This window comes from Hyposmocoma kahamanoa, unplaced genomic scaffold, assembly GCF_003589595.1.
Source record: "Hyposmocoma kahamanoa isolate Upper Pololo Valley unplaced genomic scaffold, ASM358959v1 81, whole genome shotgun sequence".
Taxonomy (NCBI): domain Eukaryota; kingdom Metazoa; phylum Arthropoda; class Insecta; order Lepidoptera; family Cosmopterigidae; genus Hyposmocoma; species Hyposmocoma kahamanoa.
Genome location: NW_020654080.1, coordinates 6,936,514 through 6,959,844, shown reverse-complemented (window position 1 = coordinate 6,959,844; position 23,331 = coordinate 6,936,514). Strand labels below are relative to the sequence as shown.

Here is a 23,331-nt window from a genome sequence, read left to right as displayed (position 1 = left end):
CCAATTCAATAATATTGAGTTATGACAGTATTCGGTTTCATGTACAACGTATTATGTAAAGTATAAAACAGATAATATTATTTTATGGCCTAATAAGCAGAATCATCTCATAGATACCGATAATAAAAAAAATGTTGACTCATATGTTCAGCGTAACATTCTTATGAAGTACACACTTGACATAAACCCTCAAAGTTCCTTGAAAACGAATTTCTTAGAATTCAATTCAAATTATTTTTTCAAGCCACGTTCCCTCTCTCGCTACAGTCGCGCACTAAAACGTTATTAAACTTAAATAAGAGTGTGCGGCGATGCAGAAACTTCCTATTACTGGGGATTCGGGGGAAATCTCTTATCAGGAGCGATTATTGGCTCAGGATTAATATCTATCGAGCAGCCGGCCTGATGGGATTTTTGAACGATAAAACCTTTTGTGTGCGAGTATAATACATTTATATACTACATATCTATTGTTTGTAATTCAAACGTTTTATGCAGAGCCATACAATGGGATTCGAAAAAGAATATTTAAGCTTGTTATAAATCTACTGAACATTTATGAATTGTTAATTTTAACTGGCACAATATGGGGAAAGCCGAAATTATAGAAGATACCGGGAATCTGCCTTACGAACAATTAGGTATTTTTTGTAAAAACAAATTTGACGTCAGTTTATTTGTCAAGCGTGAGTTGTGCATAGAAATTAACAATATTGATAATTTTTTAACGTCATTCGACTCAGATTCTTGTAAAGATTATTTTATTGTAACGGAAGAAAAAAATCGGGACAGTGGAAGTCGGTCAAATTTAACAAAATGTTTTTTACCAACGTCTGCAGTCCCCATTTTTCTTCATTGTCTTCGGATACAATGAAATGATTCAAAAAATTAGAAATGTTGTTCATTTTTACAGACAACTCACGCTTGACTAAAAAATCGACTAAGTCAAATTAGTTTTCACAAAAACTGGGTCTCCCAAGGCTCCTCAGACATTTTCCCTGTATCTCCTATGGCCGAAACCATCAATCCGAAACCTCAATAAAAAAGTGACCAAGTTCAAAAAGAATAAAAAATTAGGAAAGTGACATAAAAAATTAGATATGAAATAAAGTAATGAATTCCCGGCATTAAGGTGTATTCTTAAAGGGCTACAATACAAAAACATTACAAATGTTTTTCACAGATTTACAAATTGAAATTTTTAACAAGGACTTCTGGAAAACATTGTTTCAAAATTGCGTAGTTTTTAATCAATCAAACATTGTTTAAGCTTTGGACAGCCTGACAGGTGCCAAGTACGTTTGTTTTTTTTTTTCATATTTGGCGAAATTCCCAAAATTTCCTTTTGGTCACTTATATTATTAAGGGTGCGTTTACATATTATTATTTATATACGTAACAATGACGGTAGTGTCCCTTGACATTGATGATTTCGAGTTTAAACGTTCTCCTATTGATGTTAAGAAGTGAATTCGGTTACCTTTTCCTAAGAATTTTAATAACATGTAAACGTGAGTCAAAATTAATAAAATTATCACGCTGTGTACCTACAATATAAACGCGCAGAATACCAAATTAATTTGTAACATGACACTTCAACATGGATTTCTAAAATTGTTCTGCTAAGCGGGATATTTGAACGTTTACGGATGTTTGTTATTCATTCATTTCAAATTTAATAGGGGCATTCTGGACCTTTGGTAAATAACGTTTTTACTTCAAAAAAATCCCTTCAAAAGTTTGTGGAATTACATCTACTTGTCAAGTTTTATTGAAATCGGTTAACGGAAAGTGGGTAAAGAATTAGCCACTATTAGGGGTGGAATATATTCTTCAAATTCGAATGGGATCACTATTGAAGTACGTTCTTTGTAACAAAAAAAAACATCAAAATCGATTGCCAAATGTCGGAGTAATTGCGTAACGTAACCTCCTCCTTTTATGAAGTCGGTTAAAAATAGCCAATTTTTTTACTTTAAAAGTCGATACTCATACCTCAGTTCGAATTCAAATTTTTTCCGTACTAATACGGTTTATTTTACTTGGGCCGAACAGCACGGACACTGACTTTATTTCAGAAATTATTATTTTACAAACGAAATCAAAGCCGTTTGAAAAATGTATACCGTATACGTGTTCTACTTAATTCAGTTGATATAAAAAAAAAATCATTGATAACTAAACTATCTATTGAATACAGCGGTTTTCTTGTAAAATTTAGAGGTAAGTTGGTGTTTTTTTCTATCGTGAAAATTTTTAGGAAACGTGTTTTCACACCGTATAGAAATCAGCGTATATCTTCAATTTTACTATATATTTAGGAACTGTTTTTCTGGATTTAAATCGCGTAAATTTGTTTTTTCAAAGAAACCTATCAACAACTAAACATGTGTAACAATCTCGAAAACCTAAGAACACGATATTTACTATTTTTTTTTTTTCAAATTGATTGAGTTAACACTTTCACTGTTATGTGGAATCATTAAAAAACATTGTGATAAAATATTGATAAAATATTAACTCATCTAACGGATAACTCTCTTATTTAAGTCGAACGGATTGGTTCGAAACGTGTTGAGCAAAAATTCGAATTAAGTACGTGATTGAACTGTTAATCGAGACACACAATAGTTTTTTATTTGAAACTGTGACAAAACTTGCACAACTCTCAGAAATAGTGTCAAGTCCCCGATCCACATTGACCTAGAGTGACAAGCTGTGACCTAAACCCTCTCTTTACAGAACACCCGAGCCTAGGGTTGATAATGTTGCTGTCGATTTTTGTTCTCGATTTTAGAAGGGTAACCATAGCAAAAGTAATTTCACATTGATGAGTCACCCAGTATAGAATAATTTAAAACATTTCTGCGCGCTTTTATTTATTACGTAATGTTGTCTTGTAGCTTCAGCCAATTGGGAAAATTGCATGATATTTTTAACAACCGACTTCTCAATTCATCTTTATGTCGTGTGTACTGTACTGTTACGCGATTATTCTGAAATTTGTGAATAGATTTCGTTGATTATTTTTTGTTAGAAGATTACCTTAGTAGTGGTCCTATTCAAATTTGAAGAAAATATTATGTCTCTAAGTGTGGCAAATTAGGGAAGTAATCTGGTTTAGTGAATTTCATCGATAAAACGTCAAATGGCTTTGGTTGACTCCGCATAACAGTGAAGGTGTTGAATCAATCACTTTGACAAAAATATATAGTCAAATTGAGGATATACACTGATTAGTACATGGTGTGAAAATACTATTCTTAAACATTTTTACGATAGAAAAAAAAACACAAACGTACCTCGAAATTTTACAAGAAAACCGCTGTAATCAATAGATAGTTTACATATACCAATGTTACATTTTTGTATCAACTGATTTAAATAGAACACGTATACGATATACATTTTTCAAATCGCTTCAATTTCGTTTATCAAAAAATAAATTCTAAAATAAAAAAAAGTGTCCCTGCTGCTCGACTCAAGCAAAATGAACTGTATTAGCACAGGAAAATTTTTAATTTAAGCTGAGATAGTATAGACCAGAGGTTCCCAGACTTTTTTCTCATAGACCACTTTCAAAATTTAGCTGGTGCCGGTGGACCTCGCTACGCAGCTACATTGTTATCATATCCCCAAAACTCGACAAAAAATGTGAAGATTAGATCTAACTATGGAAATTTGCAACGCAAATTGCTGAGTTCAAACCACAAATTAATAGTTTTCGAAAAAAAAGTGAGAATTTAATTGATTATACTGTGAGTGGATGTCAAAAAAGTAGACACGTTGTACTGAATATGGAATATGCAAGTTTTTACAAGTAACAGTCGCTGAGCTTCTTAAAATATTATCCATGCATTGATTTTATTTTTTAATTTTTTATTATTGATAGGTGAAGTCAAGCCAACATTTTAGTTCTTCACTATCGAAAGCAGATAAATTTTTGTCACGCCAACGTAGACCCCCGTCGAGTCTCCCGTGGACCACTGGGGTCCACCTGGACCACTTTGGGAACTAAGGGTATAGACTCTTAAATACAACGCAAAGTTTGACAAGCGTTAGAAATTATTGACTGCATTAACCACAGATTCAGCGCAATAAGAACTACCTTTGAAATACTTATAGACAGCTGTACTCAATAAGTGCTTTGGCAATGTTTATTTTTCTAACAACTGAACTAAACTTCGTCACTTTCCATCGGGTGAGATGGAGGTAAAATGCGCACTTATATTTTATATATAAAAAAAACATAGAATACTTATAGTATACATTTTTCAAATGGGTTTAATTTGAGCGTAAACGAATGAGCAAACTTTTATTAATTATTTTAGTAACAAATTTGAACGGACTTTTATCTAAGTAATTAAACATTATCAAGAGCGGAGGATGCCGTGGAACAAAGCTACTATTCGTAATACAATAAAGCACGATCGATAAGACCGAAAACAACAATAACACTTACCTAGAAGGCTCGAGGTATCCATATTCATAAGGCGAAATGTAAGTACCACCCGCCGTAGGCGCCTCGGTGTACTTTGAGCGTTTCAATAGAATTTAATGTGAAATGGTCTGAGATTCGCGGATCGCGAATCCCTTTTGTGTTGCCAGATTTTCTGTTTGATTTAATTTGATTGGAAAAGGTTTTTGGTTTTGTCAACAAATTGTTTTTTCGAGAAATAAATAAACAGGCATTGCAAACAATACGGGTGTTTCTCTGTACTGTGATCTCATTTGCTGCCTACATAATATAAAAAAGATAAATTTAATAATAATAATATTTACTTTAACTCACAAAAGCAGTTTATGAGCTAATTAAATTTATGTAACGTAATCATTGACTTACAATTATATGGACGTCGGGTCCGCGCTAAAAAATGTCCGAACTTATAGGGCGTTAAAATCGTATACAGAACGTCATTCACGCTCTAGTCTTCGTTTGTTCGACTGACAGCGAAGCAAGCAAAATTAGACAGTACTGCGATGACATTACAATTTAAATTCAACGTTTTAGCTTTTTCATATTCCTTGACATGTCACTACGTTTAAATAGGTTGACCTGGGACATTTTTTTCGTGGTTTTTGTATTAGACCCGTCGTCCATTTATTTGTGAGTCAATGAACGTAATACAATGTTGTGATATCAAACTACTTAAGTGAGTGACTGGCGCCCGTAATTGAAAAGCCTGCGTTACGAGTCGCCAGACTCTCATCCCTCGAACAAGAAAAACTGCTTTTTCTGCTTGATTAGCTCAATTAAAAAAATATTATATATATAAGTTGAGTAAGACGTATGAGTAAGATGTAGGTGTAAGTGGTGTGTGACAATGATATGAGATTTTCTTTATAGATTATAATTGCGCATTGTAAAGATATTGTAATCTAGCGTGTAAGTGGTAAGTATATATATGTACACACGCAGTTTACGAGAGCGGTATAATAAGCTCCTCTGTGGAATTATAAGATTGTGTTCGTAACCATAGAGAGGCCCTTTGTTAGCAAAAATTTTTCGGGAGAGGGAATATTGTTAAGCAGGCATATAACTGATTATAAAGGTAATTTCCCAGGAAACAGAAATGTCTGTGGGGCAAACTAGAGTGGAATTGATTGTAAGGGCTGTATATAAATAGAGTTTCTTTTCTTCGTCTCGTAGTCAAGATTGAAGGATCGTAGGGAAGTAAGTAACACGTCGTACACACCTTTTGAACGTCTTTCCTTATCGACATACATAAAAAAGTCCATTGTTAAAATTTATTATTATTATTATAATTATTCATACAAAGATCGAACACTTAGAAAAAATTCCTTCGATCCGGCGAGATTCGTATCGACGTCTTCTAACAAACCGTGTCAGACGCTTTGCCAACTACGCCACGACACGAACCGGCCGACCTTACGAATTTTTCTATGTGCTTGTTTGTCGGAACTTTGTATTTGGTTTTCAACGACTTTTTAGCCTTAAAGGAACTTTTTCTCAATGTTCGAGCTTTGTATTAATAATTATAACGAAATTAGTGGAGTAATTTCACAAACAAAAAAATTAATTTCATGGTGGTGGAACATCCTGACATTGAATAAAAATATTTAATTAATTATTATTTTTATGCTTCTTTGTTTATGGCAAGTAGTGCAAATCCTAAATTATACATAAGCAGGAATCTATAGATTCAGAAATAGCAAAAAATAATAATAATACATAATTTTCGTAAATCTTGCTAAGGACTATCTAAGTATTGTTTGCTCATTCAAATACTTTTAAAATATACTAAAACTCTATCATCTTCAACCTACTCATACGTCCCGCTGCTGCGCTGAGGTCTCAGTTGCAGCAGGGTAAAAAGGATAGCAACATGAATATTAAAGGAAAGTAGGGTAGGTGACGTTCATAACCTAGGCGCCGTCTACCTTGGCATTGGCGTAAACAACTGTATAAGTAAAACATTAGCTTCTTTTACTTTCACAAACACATGTACAATAATAATATTGTAGCCCTTGGTATGACGACTAAACGTCGAGCATAGCTTTTGACGTAAATATATTAGCATTCAGGTTACTTCTTGGGTCTTCAAAGCATATTGTACTGTGTATTGTAGCTTCATATGGTGGCTTGTACTTATTATTATTAGGGTGGCTTGATTTGGGCTCATCACTGCGACCATAAATGACCTATTGTGATCACCACTAATCAGTATGGAACTTCTCACGCCCATCAGAGGGCAGCACTGGGTGAGGAGATGCACAGGAGTTTCATCCGCCTCGTGGCTGAATCTACATTCTCTGTTTACTCTCTGTCCAATATTTGACATGTGCTTATTCAAGCCACAATGTCCTGTTAAGGCTCTAGTCAGCATTCTGATGCCATCCCTGTCCAGTGACAGAGCTTCTCTACAGTGTTTGGCACTGAAGGCAGCTATTAAGGCTTTAGAATGCTCAAGACCCTTAGTCTGCAGCCACACGTCTCGGGAGACGTGGGAGCTCTCGTTCAACAAAGTGAGCATTGCCAGGCTGTGTGCTATGCCATAAAGGGTTCAGGACCAATGAAGGCCTCCCTAGCACCAGCTTTTGCCAGTTCATCCGCCGCTTTATTTCCCTCTGTCAGAGTGACCAGGAACCCCACGCAGGATTACATTATTCCTTTCCCCGAGATTATTCAGTATAGTTACGCAGTTCTCTACAATCCTCGAAGTTTGGGCGACAGAGGTTAGTGCATGCAGAGCGGCTTGACTATCTGAGTTTATATAAATATAATTGTTAACGTAGCCTCTCTTCAGTCTTAGATCACAAGCAATTATGGCGTATGTTTCGGCCTGAAAGATAGAGGAGTGACGTCCCATGTTCAGCTTGTAGCTGAGTCTGGGTCTCACGCCGTGTATACCACAGCCTACGTTGGGTCCCATCTTGGACCTATCGGTATACCAAAGAAGGCTACCGTCCTTCCAGGTGAGACTGTTAGTTTCCCAGTCTTCCCTGGTTGGAAATTCTACCTGGTAGAGTTTCTTGAAGTTTTGCTTGGGAAGCACGACATCAGAAGTCGTTCCCAGAACAGGATGTCTTGTACTTTGTACCTCTCATAGTTTTGTTTATTCTCATTCGTAAAACGTTAGCTACTTTTACTTTCACAAATACACATACAATATTTTAAATAAGTAAACATCGATATGCCGACTGAATGTTGAGCCGAAATCCCTGTGACGTAAATATATTAGCATTTAGATTATCTCCCGGCTCTTGGAGACATATGGTGGCTTGCGGTCTGTACCGCTACCTGTACTTTGATTGCTATTCTCACCCTTTATGGTAATGTTTGACGATTATTTTATAATTAAGCGCATTCTAATTTAATATTCGAGGGAAATTGTTTTGATACCGTTGAGTGTGCAATTACGTTGTGTTGAGACTTGGATATGTATACATTTATGAGTATATTTAGGTACTAACTACACATATCGTGCGACGCGGCGGTTGAAGTGTAGAACGATGAGTACATTCTAGAGTAGATGCTATATGCCAGTATAGAAGCTAATATAGACGGTAAAATTAGACCTTTCTACATCCAAAAATACGAAGAATAAACTGGTAGGTATGACGAAACTGATTCAAGCAGAGGAGGCGAATGAGCTTTATCAGGATCGTAGCCAGTGGCGGTGAATGAACTCCGTCTATACCAGTGATAATCAGAAGTGACAGTGTATGTATATATATGTTGGGAAACCAATAAGAAATGTGTTTCTTTGTTAATATTCAAAAGTGCTATACAAAGTTCCTAGATGCCTAGTTCTGACGCCAAGCAGTGATATGAGCACTACTGTGTTCCGATTTTGAAGGGTAAGGGTGCTGGGGAAATTACAGACACGTGGGAATTATTAACTTGTCTCAGGATGACAGGCGCAGTGACGGTGATTGATTAGATATTTATGATTTAAAACTCTCAGGACACCACAACTGTTATGGACAGGCGTGTCGCGAACACCAGGCACACGACTTGTTCGCCCCGCCACTTGGTATCATATAAAAGTCAATAAATTGTAAGCATAGACTTTCTCATAAAAATTTTAAATCCATTGTACGGAACAGTACAAATGGTGTTCTAATGAGGAGTGAGACTAAAAATTTGCTTACATAAGTAGTATATATTAAAACGAAAACAAAAGCAACATATGCACGAGCACCAAAATTAGACAGATAAAAAAGGCACCAAAAATAAGTACATTTCAATTTAGAATATCAATCGAAAATGAAGTTGATAAAAAGGTTTATTCCCAGTAGTTCCATGTACTCAGTTCCACATGTAACAATTGAAACACAAAAGATTCATGCATAAACACTACATAAAAAAAGTTGTGCAGCTACTGTTGGGAATTAGCTATTTGCTTCGAAGAGTATTCCTATTAAGTTTTTGGTTAATAGACTCGGGAAACTTTCTACACGGAATTTCGTACTCCATTTTACCCTCTATTGGGGTAATTTTGAAAATGAAATAAAAACTAATAATATTGTTAAAAAAATTATTCGTATTAAGTTTCAGGTGGATGTAGGATATGATTTTCTCATATAAACTTACGACCTCAATTTCACTCCGTCACTGGTGTATATTCGTTCAATGGTTTAGAATTTTCACACAAACGGTTTGTGGCTTTTTAATCGTCTAGAGCATTGCTGCTCTTGTGCCACGTAGCGCGTTGAAATCATAGCGCACCGGCAGCGCCCGTGTGACATCGCTTTTAGGGTATGAATTTAGAGAAAAAAACCAGTTTAACTCGGTGCTTACGTTACAAACGACCCGTTAGATATGATTTAATTTTTCTATCTTCAGTAGAATTGACTGTGGTTCAAATCAGGACAATTATGTTCATTTTATATGTATATACTCGTATATTGTATATATACTTATAGGTATGGAAAATTTTCATAAAATTAGCATACCGGGCAGATTTTAATGTATAATTGGCAAAGTTTTCAAATAAATCTGTCATCGCTCCAACAAAAACATTAAACGTTTGGAAAATCGTACATGTTCCTCGGAAAAGTTTCAGCTTTAACAGCCTTTAACGTCTCTATGAATTCGAAGGTCTTTAATGGTCTTCGCTGGCGACATATCCAATTGTTTTGTTTTTTAATATTTATTTTTAATTCTAACGGTGCTATAACTGAAACCTGTTTTTCAATGTATTACCAGGACTCCATCACTCGCTCAAGGTTACGCGATAAGTGCCTACCGCTGAGTGCGATGATGTTAGCGCAAGCGCTCATACAAGTCTACCATTTATGAGCATTTGGCTATGCACGACTGCACACGGCGGGCAATGTTATTTTCACCTCTTTGGGCGCGTGCTTAGGTTCCTTTTTCCTTGTATTGAGCGCCTGGTGTCATTAGTCAGATTTTATTATTAGAAGATTATTATTATAATTATTACAATTACAATTAGCCTGATGTATCCCACTGCTGGGCAAAGGTCTTTTCCTGATCCCTCCACGCATCTCGATCTTGAGCTTGGGTCCAATTAGGACCCAAACCTTGCCGTAGGGGTCCAGTTCGTCATGTCATCGCTTACTCGGTCTACCGCGGCGCCTTACGCCTTTTGGGGCTCCACTGGGTGGTTACCTCGACCCAAAGGTCTTCAGGCATACGGTAGACATGACCAGCCCAACTCCATTTCAGAATATTATAACGTAGGTATTTTCAATTTGTATGAGAGTGATGTATCTGTTACGTAATAACTATTAAGTAATCTGATGTATTACATACATATCATCAGGACTGTATCGAACCGGGGCTGGCAGAGACCATGGACCTCTTTCTGCTACGTTCGTGACAAACCTTCTTCGCCACCTTCACTTCCATCAGTCTCTTCGAACATGCCCGTTTCTTCTTGGTACTCCTAACCCTGCCTTTTTTTAAAGGACATCCTCAATCTGATACGTACGCTGAGGTCTAACCGCTCCCCACGCCTCTATTCATTCTACATTCACTCTACAAATTTGTGCCGTCGAAACTACTGTATTGCCAAGACATTACGGAGCAGGCCCTTTACTCTCGTTCCCTGTCTGACATCCGTCCGAAATAATTACTGTCAAATATACAAATTGTGTCAAAAATACATCGAGTATATAACCAGAAATAGAGACGAAATAAGAGTCATACATTCCTGGTTACTCATCAGTGATACATCACTTATAAATATCAAATCGCGTTTGCAATGAAATATAGACAGTGTCAACAACTGACCTGTGTGTACGACTCCGTATATTCCAAAAATATTCTCTATTTATTATAATAAAGATAATATCTCTAACAGTGGCGTCCTGTTTCATTCACTGGTGTGAGAAAAAATAGCAAAACATCTAATTATAAAACAAGCGGAATCAAATTTAATCGGTAATTAAATATTAAATATGTAATTTTGCAAAGCTCAAGTTAATTGGTCGATTTGAAGTGAAACAATTGACGACACCCGTCAATTGTTTCGAATTCGGACTGGCCAATCGGAGCGCAGTTGTCACAGTAATGATATGGCAGAATAGTTTTCCAACAAATTAAATGACATTTCGTCTCTATTTCTGGTTATAATACTCGATGCAAATATACAACCAAATTAAAAGATGCATGATGCAAATGAAGCTTGACACTTGACCATGTCTTTTTGGTCAAGTACTACTTATTTCACAATAGTTGTTTCGAACGAATATTGGATGGAGAACGAAAGTAGACTCCCAGAGGCGTATTGGAGTAAGCGTAGACCTTAAAACGTTTCTTATAACACAAGTCTTTTAATATGATAATGCCTCGAATCCTCTTCCACTCTATCAAGGTTTTTTTTAGTCTTGTCTCCACTAGACGGTTTTAAAGTACCGCCAACATGACAAGTTCCCCAGTGCATATTAAAATGCAAATGGAAGTTCGGTTTTTCGATTTTTTTCTCCTATTTTCCCTTTTATTCACAGAATCGGTTCACGATTCGTAATCGCGATCGACAGGAATGGTCACGTATGTAATATATTTCTGGAATGTCGTAATACGAAATCTTTTTTACTTATTCCAATATGTGCAGACATAAAACATTTTCTTTGCGGGCGTGATAGCGTTATTAATGTAAGAATTAATATCGGCCTCACTGAAAGATAATTTAATATTGCGTGAAAGTCAATAATGTTTTATGGAAAACGCTTCCAATTAAATTCGGAAAATTGGAAAAATTTGCCTGAAATTGGTTTTTTTTAACGTGTTTATTCGTTTTTGTACATTTAAATATTAATTATTCCATTCGAAATTATTTTGTCGTTGAGCACAAAATGTTTTAAGTTGAATTTTTACGGAAAAATTTTCACAGATTTTTACCTTTAAGTTGGACATAGTACACAATCGCTTGATACTTCACGTCATCATTAAGTCAATGATTTTCAATGTAAAAGAAATTTAAATCGTCACGCGTAAAAAAAATTATTTTATAAAAACATTTTTTTTTAACTGTGTCTTTTGTACGTGAATAATCTTTTGCAACAAATGAAACTAACCCGCTTATTGAACAACAAATACGTTATAACCCAAAATAGCAAGAAGCGTACTTCTTAAATTGCTATAATGGTTGCATTAGGCGCAGGCGGCGGCGCAGGGATTAGCATACCTAAACGGACAGCTGTCTCGGTGATAAACCCCGCTGGTTAATGAACACCCTCATATTGAGGGTTTTTGGGGCTTTTCAAATTGTTTTATGGGAAATTCTGGCGGAAGCATTTGGACTGCTGTTTTGATGTACTATATCTTTAAAAATGCACTCAGAGATATTTTGTCCTCCGTGATCAATAACTCGAGAGGAGTGCTAATCACGATACAAGACAGCGTAGTACCTATTGGTGCACCAGATGTCGCGACGAGTACCCAATTTATCAAAGCTACTCTAATTTCTAGCGATAACAAACAAATCAACTAGACGGCGATTATTACACAGACTTTTATGGATAGTGCCGGCTATCCTTTTATTTTCTTTAAGATTAGCGCCATCTATCCATATTAGGAAGCGATAATTTATAAATTAGTTTGTGACACACAATGACATCTATTGACATGCATATTTGTCAAAGTTCAGATAATGCTTAGATAGCTCGTGATCAATATTTCAAAATATTACAAGCAAAAGAAACTGACTTCTTACATGTCTTTCATATTAAAGAGAAATTAATTTATATGCACGGCCATATACATAATGTAAACTACTTCCAGGCTTAATGATCAGCGCGATCTAGATATAAGACGGAATTTTACCTTTTTGAAAGTTACGTTCTATAGTAAGGAGATAAGCAGTCCTCTTTTTGCCTTTTTCATTGTCATTTACAATAATTAGGCAACTTAGGCAACTTTTACTACAACATTTTGAATTCACAATACTTTAAAAAACCATAAACGGCAAATTCTGGACAGTCGATATTCAAAGCTCCTTAACTAGAGCTACTAGTGTGTCAATGTGTCTCGATGTCTCGATTTTTATGATTTTATAATCTACAATCAAAGACGCGGTTTGCATTTAATAGTGCTCAAAATATCAACATTATATCATTGAATAATTACGGTGCAATTTTGTAATAACGTGTAACTGCGTGTAACGTGTATTGTGTATGCACACAATACTAAACTTTGTGTCAGAGTGAACGTCTCGATTTTTATGATTTTCATGTCCAACTAAAGAAACTGATTATATTTATAGTGCCCAAAATTAGACTTTATATCATTAAATATTTAAGATGCATTTTTATCCAACGTTTAACTGCCACACACACAGCTTACTGATGCTTTGTACTGTGGCAGAGATTTGTGAAGGCTGCGAAGTGCTTATAAACTTCACCCTCCAAGAAGTGTGATGTTTTTACGTGTGATAAACAATAATAAATCTTATTATAACAAAGGAAAGTCGGTAATGAAGTCCCTACCACACTTCTACCTCACTTTAAAATCTCTCATGCCTCCGTGTTTCTAAAATTACGGAAGCATAATTATTCTAGCTGCGTTACCCGAGGCTCGAGTTAGGGTATGTTAGGACCATGGCTGGGATTTTTGGTGGAATAATATGCTAATGTACCAGGCACCATATGTTAATGGCGGAATTTGAGAGGGGTATTCATACGGAACCACTGTTTAACCCTCAGGCGCCAAAACAGTATAGGTTTATCTTTAGTAAGTTCACAGGTACCATCTTCTTTACCATGAACAGGTGTAACATATAAATGCAACAGTAAAAAGTTTTTACTTTAGTTCGATTTGTTTCACGTTGAACAGTTAATGAGTAACATAAATATAAATTGTTGCTTGCCGTCTTGTCCACATTTTACAAACATAAAGTAAGTGATATTTTACAAAAAATTGCATCACCATGCGTTCTAAAGCTACATTTTGTTGCAAACATAGTAGGATATACATAGAAACGGATATAAATAAAAACGGATAAAAATTAAGTCATATTGATATATTTGGGATTTATTGAGAAGGTTTTAGGGTAAGGGTAAGAGAAGCATTATTTTAACAACAAATATAGAGAAAAAAATCATAAAATTACTTACTTTAAAATGTCTTAGTTTTTTGTTGTTTTTATTGTTTTTTTGTGTACTTGTACATACAAGTAATACAAATTATTTAAGTTTTTAATTTTTCTGATTATTTATATATTCTTCAAGCTTCTTTGTTGCTTGTGATGTTGTTTCGCTCATTACTTTAATTTAGTTTTTGTTAATGGAACTGAAGGTCTGTTTGTGTATCACTTTTTATTTGTGTACTTGGTTTATTACCTGTCTGTTGATGACTGTTTGTTTCCTTGAAATAAATAAAAAATAAAGTGATTTCAAAATAAATTTTAAAAACAGTTGACGTAAATCCTTTGACCAAACCACAAAAACAATCGTTAGGCGCCATTTTCTCAAAACTATAATTATGTTGGTTTCGTCATTGCTTATCAGCATCTACTAATCGTTTGTTTTGATTATAATATACGTATATTGTGTTTATATATATGTATATAAAGTTTATGTAGGTGTGTATACAAGGTTATATGTGAAATACTAACAAACACGCAGGATCTATAATTATTAATATCTTAAACAACAATTATAGGTTACTACCAGATATAGAACTAAAAAAATGTCAGGACAAAAACTTTAAAGTTTATTTTTGGTAAATTTATTGTTTTGTAAAAAGTTATAGAACAAAAGCCTACTGTTTATAATTTTTGTAGCAGTAGACCTCTTGAAAGAATTCGTTCAGGGAAGTACTCCTTATACCTCACCTATCGCCTCATCCGAAGAACAGAGTCCGATGTGATTATATAGCGAAAAACGACTAAGTATAACGCTAGAATAATTTCGTTATTCAAACTAAGGCTAAGGTAAAGGTGTTTTGAGAATTTATGTATCTTATTTCGTTTCGGAAATATAAAATCGAACAACGGTCGATTTGACATCCACAGCGAAGAAGAACGAACGAAATGTACTATGTCCTGAGAACATGTAGTCTTGCACATAGATCTTTGTTCTACGGATAAGTCGCTATTTCTGTCGCCAAGCAGTAACGGTAGCGTTACTGTGTTCGGGTTTTGAAGGGTAAGAGGGTGCTGGTGAAATTACAGGAACATGGGACTTGGCAACTTATGTATAAGGGTGTAGGGCGCAGTGGCAGTGCCCTTCAGATCTTTGCGATTTAAAGCTCTCAGTTTCACAGCAACTGTTATGGACAGGCGTGTCGCTTACCATCAGGCGCACGACTTGTTCGTTCCGTCACTTAGTATCACAAAAAAAAACCATAGTCTTACGAGGTTGTTAGTATTGTGCAAATAACCCTAAATATCATAAATATTAATACAAAGACCTAACACCAGCGGACTTCACGATTTTTTCTATGTGCTTGTTGTCGAATATTTGGTATTCAACGACTTTTTAGCCATAACGCCATCTATGATAACTCTAGGAAAGTATTAATAATTATAACAAACTAGTGGAGTAATTACACAAAAAATAATTGATTACCATTAATTAAAAAAATAATTGCTTACATCAATATACAAACTTAACCCTGTATATCATTGATTTACAGTTTCACATATTTATTGTACAATAATTAATCCGCAGGTTATACAGATAAACTTATTTATGTATATGTTCTTTGTAACATGTGTTTTAACAAAATAATTCTTCAAAAATAAGCGTCATTATTTTTAGCAAGAACTTTCCAAATTGACGCTGGTGTCCGTGTTGTGTACCAAAACGAAACGGGGAAGAGCTTTCAACAATGTCCTTTCCTAGAATATGTCACTTGGAAGACCATGGTCAGGTTTAGGTGATTAACTACTTTGAAGCAACCCTGCCGCGCGCGCCTATCTCTAGTTTCGACAGAGATCTCAGCTAAGTTGTAAAATCTCTGACGCGTTTCCTTATATGGACTTTTAATGCTTTCGAGCGCTAGGCAGCACATATAACCACTCGTTATTTACTGACTAAAACCAATTCAATTTTAATTATTTTCTCGATCACGCAGTTGTTTCTCTATTATGTCCAAAAAGCTCTATTAAATGGTTTACTATCTTGTATAATTGACTAAGCGGTGTAGAGATATGACAATAACAAATATTCCACCATTCGTATTGGTTAGTGAGATATAGTTCTGTTCCGATCCGATGGGGCTTATATTCGTGTTATGTCTCATTGTTTATATTATTATTAAAACACTGTGGTATTATTTATCATGCATTTCGTCATAAAATGTCAAATTATTGAGTAGTTAATATAGTGCATATAGTAAGGTTCATTATTATGCATGTAACGAAATGTATATCAGTACAGACTGTTATAAAATGCAATAGGTAACATGACAGTGTATCAGTTTATTATCATATATTAGTAGCAGTAGAGCTCCTTGTGAAAGAGATCGTCCAGGGAAGTACTGCCACCTTGCCTAAATTCAGTCGTCAAATAGTAAAGTCAGCGTTACTGTGTTCCGGTTGTGAAGGATAAGGGTGTGCCGAAATTAGAGGCACATGGGATTTGTAAATATGTCTCAGGGTGACGGGCGCAGTGGCAGTGTCCGTCAGATCTTTGCGATTTAAAGCTCTGAGTGGCATTGCAATTGTCATGGACAGGCATGTAGCTTACCTTCAGGCGCACGACTTGTTCGTCCCGTTACGTGATATTATAAAAAAAAATACAGATTCTAAAATATGCATTGACTAACTATTCATTATCCATATCTGTAGCGTGAGACATCGTAAGCGCACGTGCAAAATGGCGGTAGAAAAAGGAAGCATTAAAAATTTCAGAACGTAACTAAACGTGTTTTTCTCCGAACTAAAGTTTTCATTTACAATCATACAATGAAATAACAGAAATAACATTTTACACATCTGTGCATTCATAAAAGAAAACAAACTCTTCAATGTTATTTCATAGAGTTAGTAAACTGGAAACTGTTGACACCGTACAAACAAAGAGACATAACACGTAATGCTCCTAAAACAGAGATGAAATTCCCACTAAAAATCAACAATTGGATTGTGAATCTCTCTGAATGAGAATAATTATTACGAGAGTATGTTAATTTTGTTTTCGAGACCCCCGCTAGTGTCGATGTTAGTGATATTATTTTAGGCAAATTTAATACGTCAATGTCTAAAATATCACATGTTGGAAACATTATAAAAAACGTTAGAAATATAATTCAAAGGAAGTAAAAACTTTCATAGATAACCCACAGATGGCGCTACTGGAAAAAAGTCGTTAAAAATCAGAAACAAAGATTTGGAATAAGTACATAGAAGAAATTCGTCAAGTCTGCTCCGTTGGGATAACGTCGATCACGATTTTTTATATATTATTTGACTACCAAAAAATATGATCTAATAATAGTTTGCTGTTATATCGTACTGGCCACTTTGAATTAAAATTAAACCTGCATGGTGTCAGATTTCAGAGTGAAACTATTTTCACAAAAATATTCTTAATTTGAAAAATCGTATATTTTGATTGTTCGACTTTCAACCGTTTCTAGATTCAGCTTTTAACGTGAAGATGGATACAGCGAAAATCAGAGTAATTTTCGAATACGAATTCCCACATGGGGTAACGCAGTAGAAACTGCTCGTAATGTCAATGCTGTGCTCGGAGAGGATACGGCTAACGAACGCACCCGTATTTCGACAATTTTCGAAATTTCAATGAGCCACTAGGAAGACCATGCACATATAAATATCGATGAATTGAAAGTGATGATGGAAGCCGATCCGTATCAAATTATCAAGGAATTAGCGGCATGGTTTAATGTTAGCATACCCACAATATGACATATGGCATTTGAACAATGACGGCGAAACTCGCAGGAAAACAGCTTCACCATTATTGCTTCATAATAACGCAACACCTTACACTGCTCGAGGAACAGTTTTAATACTACAAGATCGGCAGTTAGAAACCATCCGTCATCCTACATACTCGCCGCACCTCGCCCCATCCGACTGCCATTTTTTCCGCGATTTGGAGTATTTTTTACACGAAAAAAAATAAAATTATTCCCAGGAAGCAGTACGTAATGCCTTCACACAGCTTGCGGAGTCCAGGTCCCCAGAGTTCTATCGCAAAGGTTTAAATGACCTTCCGATTAGATGGCAGAAATGTATAGACAACGTGGGTAAATACTTTGATTAGACAGATATATTTTATCTTACAAAAAAGTTTAAACCTCCAATGCAAAGCATTTTGTTTCAGCCCTCTAGATATAAATGTATGCAGCATGTTTCCTTTTCTTAATTGATTGGTTAATTTCCATAAAACGAGCTATATATATAATTTTTAGGCAGTCGTTTCCGTTATCCCTCTACATTTATTTCATTATACATGATAGCAGGGTTGGGCAAAATACGAATTCCAAATATAAATGCAAAATACGGCATTTTGACTTCATCTAATTAAAATACAAAATAAACATTATTGAATAATAATCGTTGCAACTAATGCCACCTAAATACCAGGTATTTGAAATGCCAACAACGAAATACAATAACGTTGATACAATAGATAAACGGCGCCAGCCTCCGTCTAATTTATAATCTCAGAACAGAATACTATTTATTTGTAATAAAATTTAGGCGCAATATACAAATGAATCTTCATGCGTGAACAGCCACCCTTAGAGGTGGATGATTTTCTTCAAAATTAAATAGGACCACTATGGAGGAACTCGTTTTCTAACCAAAAAAGAATCATGAAAATTGGTGTGTATGGGTGGAAAAAATGAAAAAAGATACAGTCGAATTGAGAACCTCCTCCTTTTTTTTTGAAGTCGGTTAAAAATAATGTGCTATACAATCACACCAGTAATATCTCATTTCGATACCTCCAATGAACAAACACTGCCAACTTAATTTTTGGACCTGTTCTGTTTTTATTTTTTTTTGTCACAAAATTCGTTTTATTGTTTCTGTATATTTAAAAAAAGATCGGGTACTTATTAGTAAATGTGGGTGTTTACAAAAATTACAGAAAATGAACAAAAAATAAAGTTGGCGTAGTGTTTAAAATTAGGCAAAGTTCGTTTTGTACATCATACGAAAAACCTGCTAAGTCCGCCATTTTTGCTTAATTGAAGTCAAAGTACATTTTATAAATCTTAGCGTGAGGAATTCTTTAATTACAAATTAGATATTTTTAATATTATTGTATTGTTCATTATTTTTGCTTTTCATTATTAATTATTTACGTATCATAAAGTGTAACACTCTGTAAACGTCTACGTACTGCTAATATTTAAGGTTCTTTTTAAAAACCTCTGCTTCAGTTGTCTTGGAACTCATAGTTCGATCTCTTTGACGGTTTACATTGTGGGCGCTGGATGAGGAGATCCCGGATTCCCGGTACGACCAAATTGGGAAATAAACTTTTCAAAATTTGTTCTGGTTTGGTTCTTTTTTTGGGAAATGCCCCAGAATGAATTCCGCTGCTCTGGTACTCATAGTACAGGTAAATCCCTAGTTTTAGACCAGGCAATGGTGTAGTTGTCTAGCACTTATATACATTATTATTATTATAGTACTGGGCTACGAAATAGCACGATAGGATTTGATTTTGACGATTTGCGAGAATATTGCGAGAAGCAACATATTGCGCTTTATATCGCTCTCGCCTTAATCGCGTCTTGTCGTGCTAGCCCTACTGTATAACGAAACTAACACCTCACTCACAAACACTGGTTAGAATTAGTTTCAAAGTTTGTTGAGGACTCTAGTCCTCAGACTAGTTCTTAGATGCCAGATGAATGATGAAGAAGGCGGATTCTAATCCGCCTTCTTCATCTAGCTTCCACAATGCTAACCGCTGTGCCCTCAAGATCGTCGTCGTTAGTCATTCAACAAGGACACTGTAGTAAGTTTTAAACGCGGAATAACCGTAATAAATTGTCTGTAAAAAGGATCTAATCTGTCTACGTAATGACCCAGTTAGGAATCCGTTGCGTGACGACCCGAAACGTCGTTTTTAATTACTTGTACCGTCACGAACGAAAAAGCCTACATGGCAGGTCAAGCTCTTATATTTACTGAGCATCTAAGTACACTGAATTCTTGGTAAATATTACAAAGAAGGATGGCGACATCCCGTGTATCTTGTGACCCAGTGTTTTTGACGATGTGCATTAAAGAGGTCTATCAATACTTGTGATTCATTATCAAAGCTTCAGAAAAGCTAATTGAGTAAAGCCTGTAGAAGCAGGGGTTATAAAGTTACTATAGGTTATGTTATAACAGAAAACAACAAGTTTTCAGTTTGTTCCCAAACATAATAAAAAACTTGCTAAATATTCCCAAATCTGCCAAACTCTGCAACATTTAATACAACGTTAGCTTGTTCCGCCGCAATGAAAATGAATAAAATTAAATCTCCCCAAATGGCAGAAATCTGCCACAAATGGTCACACTGTTCTCAATCACAATATGTGACATTGACATTGGCAAGAGGCGTCTTGTCAAAACGTTCCTTTGCTAACTTTCTTATCTTTCTTTACTCTATGTCATTACTGTCTAGTTGATTATTTGATTAGGTATTATAAAGCTTTAATATTTTATGTGTGTACTATAACATAACCAATACTATAGGTAGGTAAACATTCAATCTGCTTAAAATGAAACGTATGTACAAGAACGTTACATAATCTATGGCGAACTGAATCAATTGTGTTGTTCTTGCATTTGTTCTAAAATACATTGTTTTACAATTTCTTTATTCCCGATTTCTAAAAATATACAAAAATATAATGATAACTAGGCATAAACTAAAACGTATAATTATACTGGAAAAGTCCATGAACGACTCTTCTTTGATTTTATAATTATTGGGTCAGTTTTCGCCAACCTTCTTTTTGTATTGTTTTACTCCTTGCTACACAAAAAACGAACAAAAGACAAAAAAAAAACAGAGTCTGCGGCACTATTGCTAGAAGCTTTAAAATAATAATTGCATTATTATTTTTATTGAAAATCATGATGTTTTTGCTACTATGATATTAATAAAAATTAAAGTAAATTAATTTGCTACTCCACGAACCCAGTTGAGTAAAAAACTAACTCAATTAAAAAAATAACCGCGTAAAAAAATATTCAACAAACGCGCAGCCATTTTGCACGATTTTTCCTCCACTGGGTTCGCCGAGTAGCAAATTAATTTACTTCCATTTTTATTAACATGAACTTCCGCAAAGTAACGCATGAATCTATTAATTACCTACCACGTTATTCATCTATTTTCTGTAAAAATACTTCACTATCTTGTTATTATTATTGATACAAAGGACTTCCGAATCCGGGCTTGCACCAATTTGAAATTTACCATTTTCGGTGAAAGAAAACAACTTGAGGAAACATCTGCGCATTTGCTAAACAATGTAATCATAAATGTGTGTGAAGTTCCCTATCCGCATTGGGTTCGCATGGGAACTACAGCCCAAGCCCCATAATTGTGAGAAAAGACCTGTACCTAGCAGTGGGACTATATAAAGCTAACTATTATAATATAATTTCATAAACTGAATCAAAGATTGATGACAAAATATTTGATATAGTAATGTGTAATCTAAACAAAAAGTAATGACAACTGTCATACCCCTACGGGATGTCATAGTAGTAAGTTGCCTAATGGATCTTGTATTATTGTTACTTATATTTCGAATAAATAAATAAACATTTTACTAATTCATTCAGTTTTCATTTTACTATACATCGCTGCAAACTTGTCAATCTCAATAACTTATTATAAAGGAATTTATTAAATATCTGTGTTCCACGAGCTCGCTATTTCGAACTTATAGAAATTATAAAGCGCAATTTATAACTTAAATTCTGAATTTGAAGTAACAGTCGTCATATAGCAAACAGGAAATTCTACTGAAAACTATGTAATAACAGCATCGTTACATATTACATTACGTATGATTTAAGTATGCCGCTATGTCGTCAGTCCGTTTTTACAATTCGAGAAACGTTACAAGACTTACATCTAGCACGCAAGTTACTGAACTCCCATTTGTTTTACTGACGGCTTAACACATAATTAGAAGTTAATGTTGTGGTGGGTAGTTAGTTAGAGCTATGACCTGTACTTTGGTTCTAATTAGTGTACACGGTGTTGATTAAATCCGTGCAATGTTAGTTTATGTAGCACTTATGGTGGTTTCTTTGCCAGGAGATTGGCATAAATCTTTTTTACTTTTGCTATGTAATAAAACCAGTAGCTCTGATGCGAAATCTAAAATTCAGGGTCAGGTTTAATCGTCAAATGAAAACAAATGGGATTCTTGTAGTATAAAAATGGTTGTGACTTACCAGAGGCGTCGACTTGCGAGGTGAGGAAGAGTAGGCAGGCAAACAGCAGAGCGGCGGTGCGGTGGAGCGCGCGGCGCCCCTCTCGCATTTTACCGGCGCCGGGCCGCGCCTGCGCCAAGTACAATGTGACAGCTCTGCGCCGACAACCTTCCCTTGCGCCCCGTACGCACCATCACCGCGCACCCCGTGCGCTAACAAAATGGCGGCCCACAACAAAATGGCGCCCTACTTTACTTACGATACAGCTTACACTATACACATCACAACCGAGTTTTGCCACTTTAAAAAGATAAAATTTGAATATTACGACTACATAAAACTAATTTTCCATTATCACAAAAATACGACAACCGCTTCGATGATTAAAAATTTCGAAATATTTTCATTTATAAGCTAGTAGTTGTAAAGATAACACGTAGACAACGACGATGAATTTTCAAAAAAATTTAACTTTTTATCTATATGTACAACAATTTGAAATGTTTTTTTTTCGTTGGATATATATGTATTATGGCTTTTTTCTTCTAAAGTTTGATTAAGCGTTGTTTAGTCTGCGCGGGAGCGTTAGGAAGCACAGTTTTTGGTTGAAAACATTCAACCATATTCCATTGTTGTTCACTATTGTCTTTCTCAACTGCACTGTTTCAAGTTGCCACTGCACGGACGCGTTCGTGTGAGACCACTGGCACTAGATTTCTCAATCAAACACATTTTTTATTGTTTAGAGCCAGAAGCGTATATTATCCTCCCGTTTTGACGACCTGTAAGCAGTTACAATAATGTTATACGTCAGCATGAATTGCTTTCATGTTGGCGAACAACGGTGTGAAAGAAAATGGAATTGAAATGCGCATTAACTCTTAACGTATTAATATCAATAAGGACGCTTTCGACGGAGATCTGGTCTTTGTTTTTTTAATAAACCTAACAATGTGCCCTTTTTTATCATTACGTCCACATGACAGTCATGGTCTATTACGTTAAGAAAATCTAAAAAATA

At 35.2% G+C, this 23,331-nt stretch overlaps 1 protein-coding gene across 7 annotated transcripts in view; it reads right to left on the bottom strand.

Moving 5' to 3' along the window:
• Positions 1 to 22,535, bottom strand: part of LOC113234186 (tyrosine-protein phosphatase Lar) — a 414,647-nt gene extending 392,112 nt beyond the window's left edge. For all 7 annotated transcript variants that reach the window (XM_026469472.1, XM_026469475.1, XM_026469479.1 and 4 more), the window contains exon 1: positions 22,332 to 22,535. In XM_026469472.1, the coding sequence (XP_026325257.1) occupies positions 22,332 to 22,419 (88 nt within the window). In that variant the 5' untranslated portion in view covers positions 22,420 to 22,535. The remainder of the gene's footprint in view (positions 1 to 22,331) is intronic.
• Between the last annotated feature and the right edge of the window lie 796 nt (positions 22,536 to 23,331).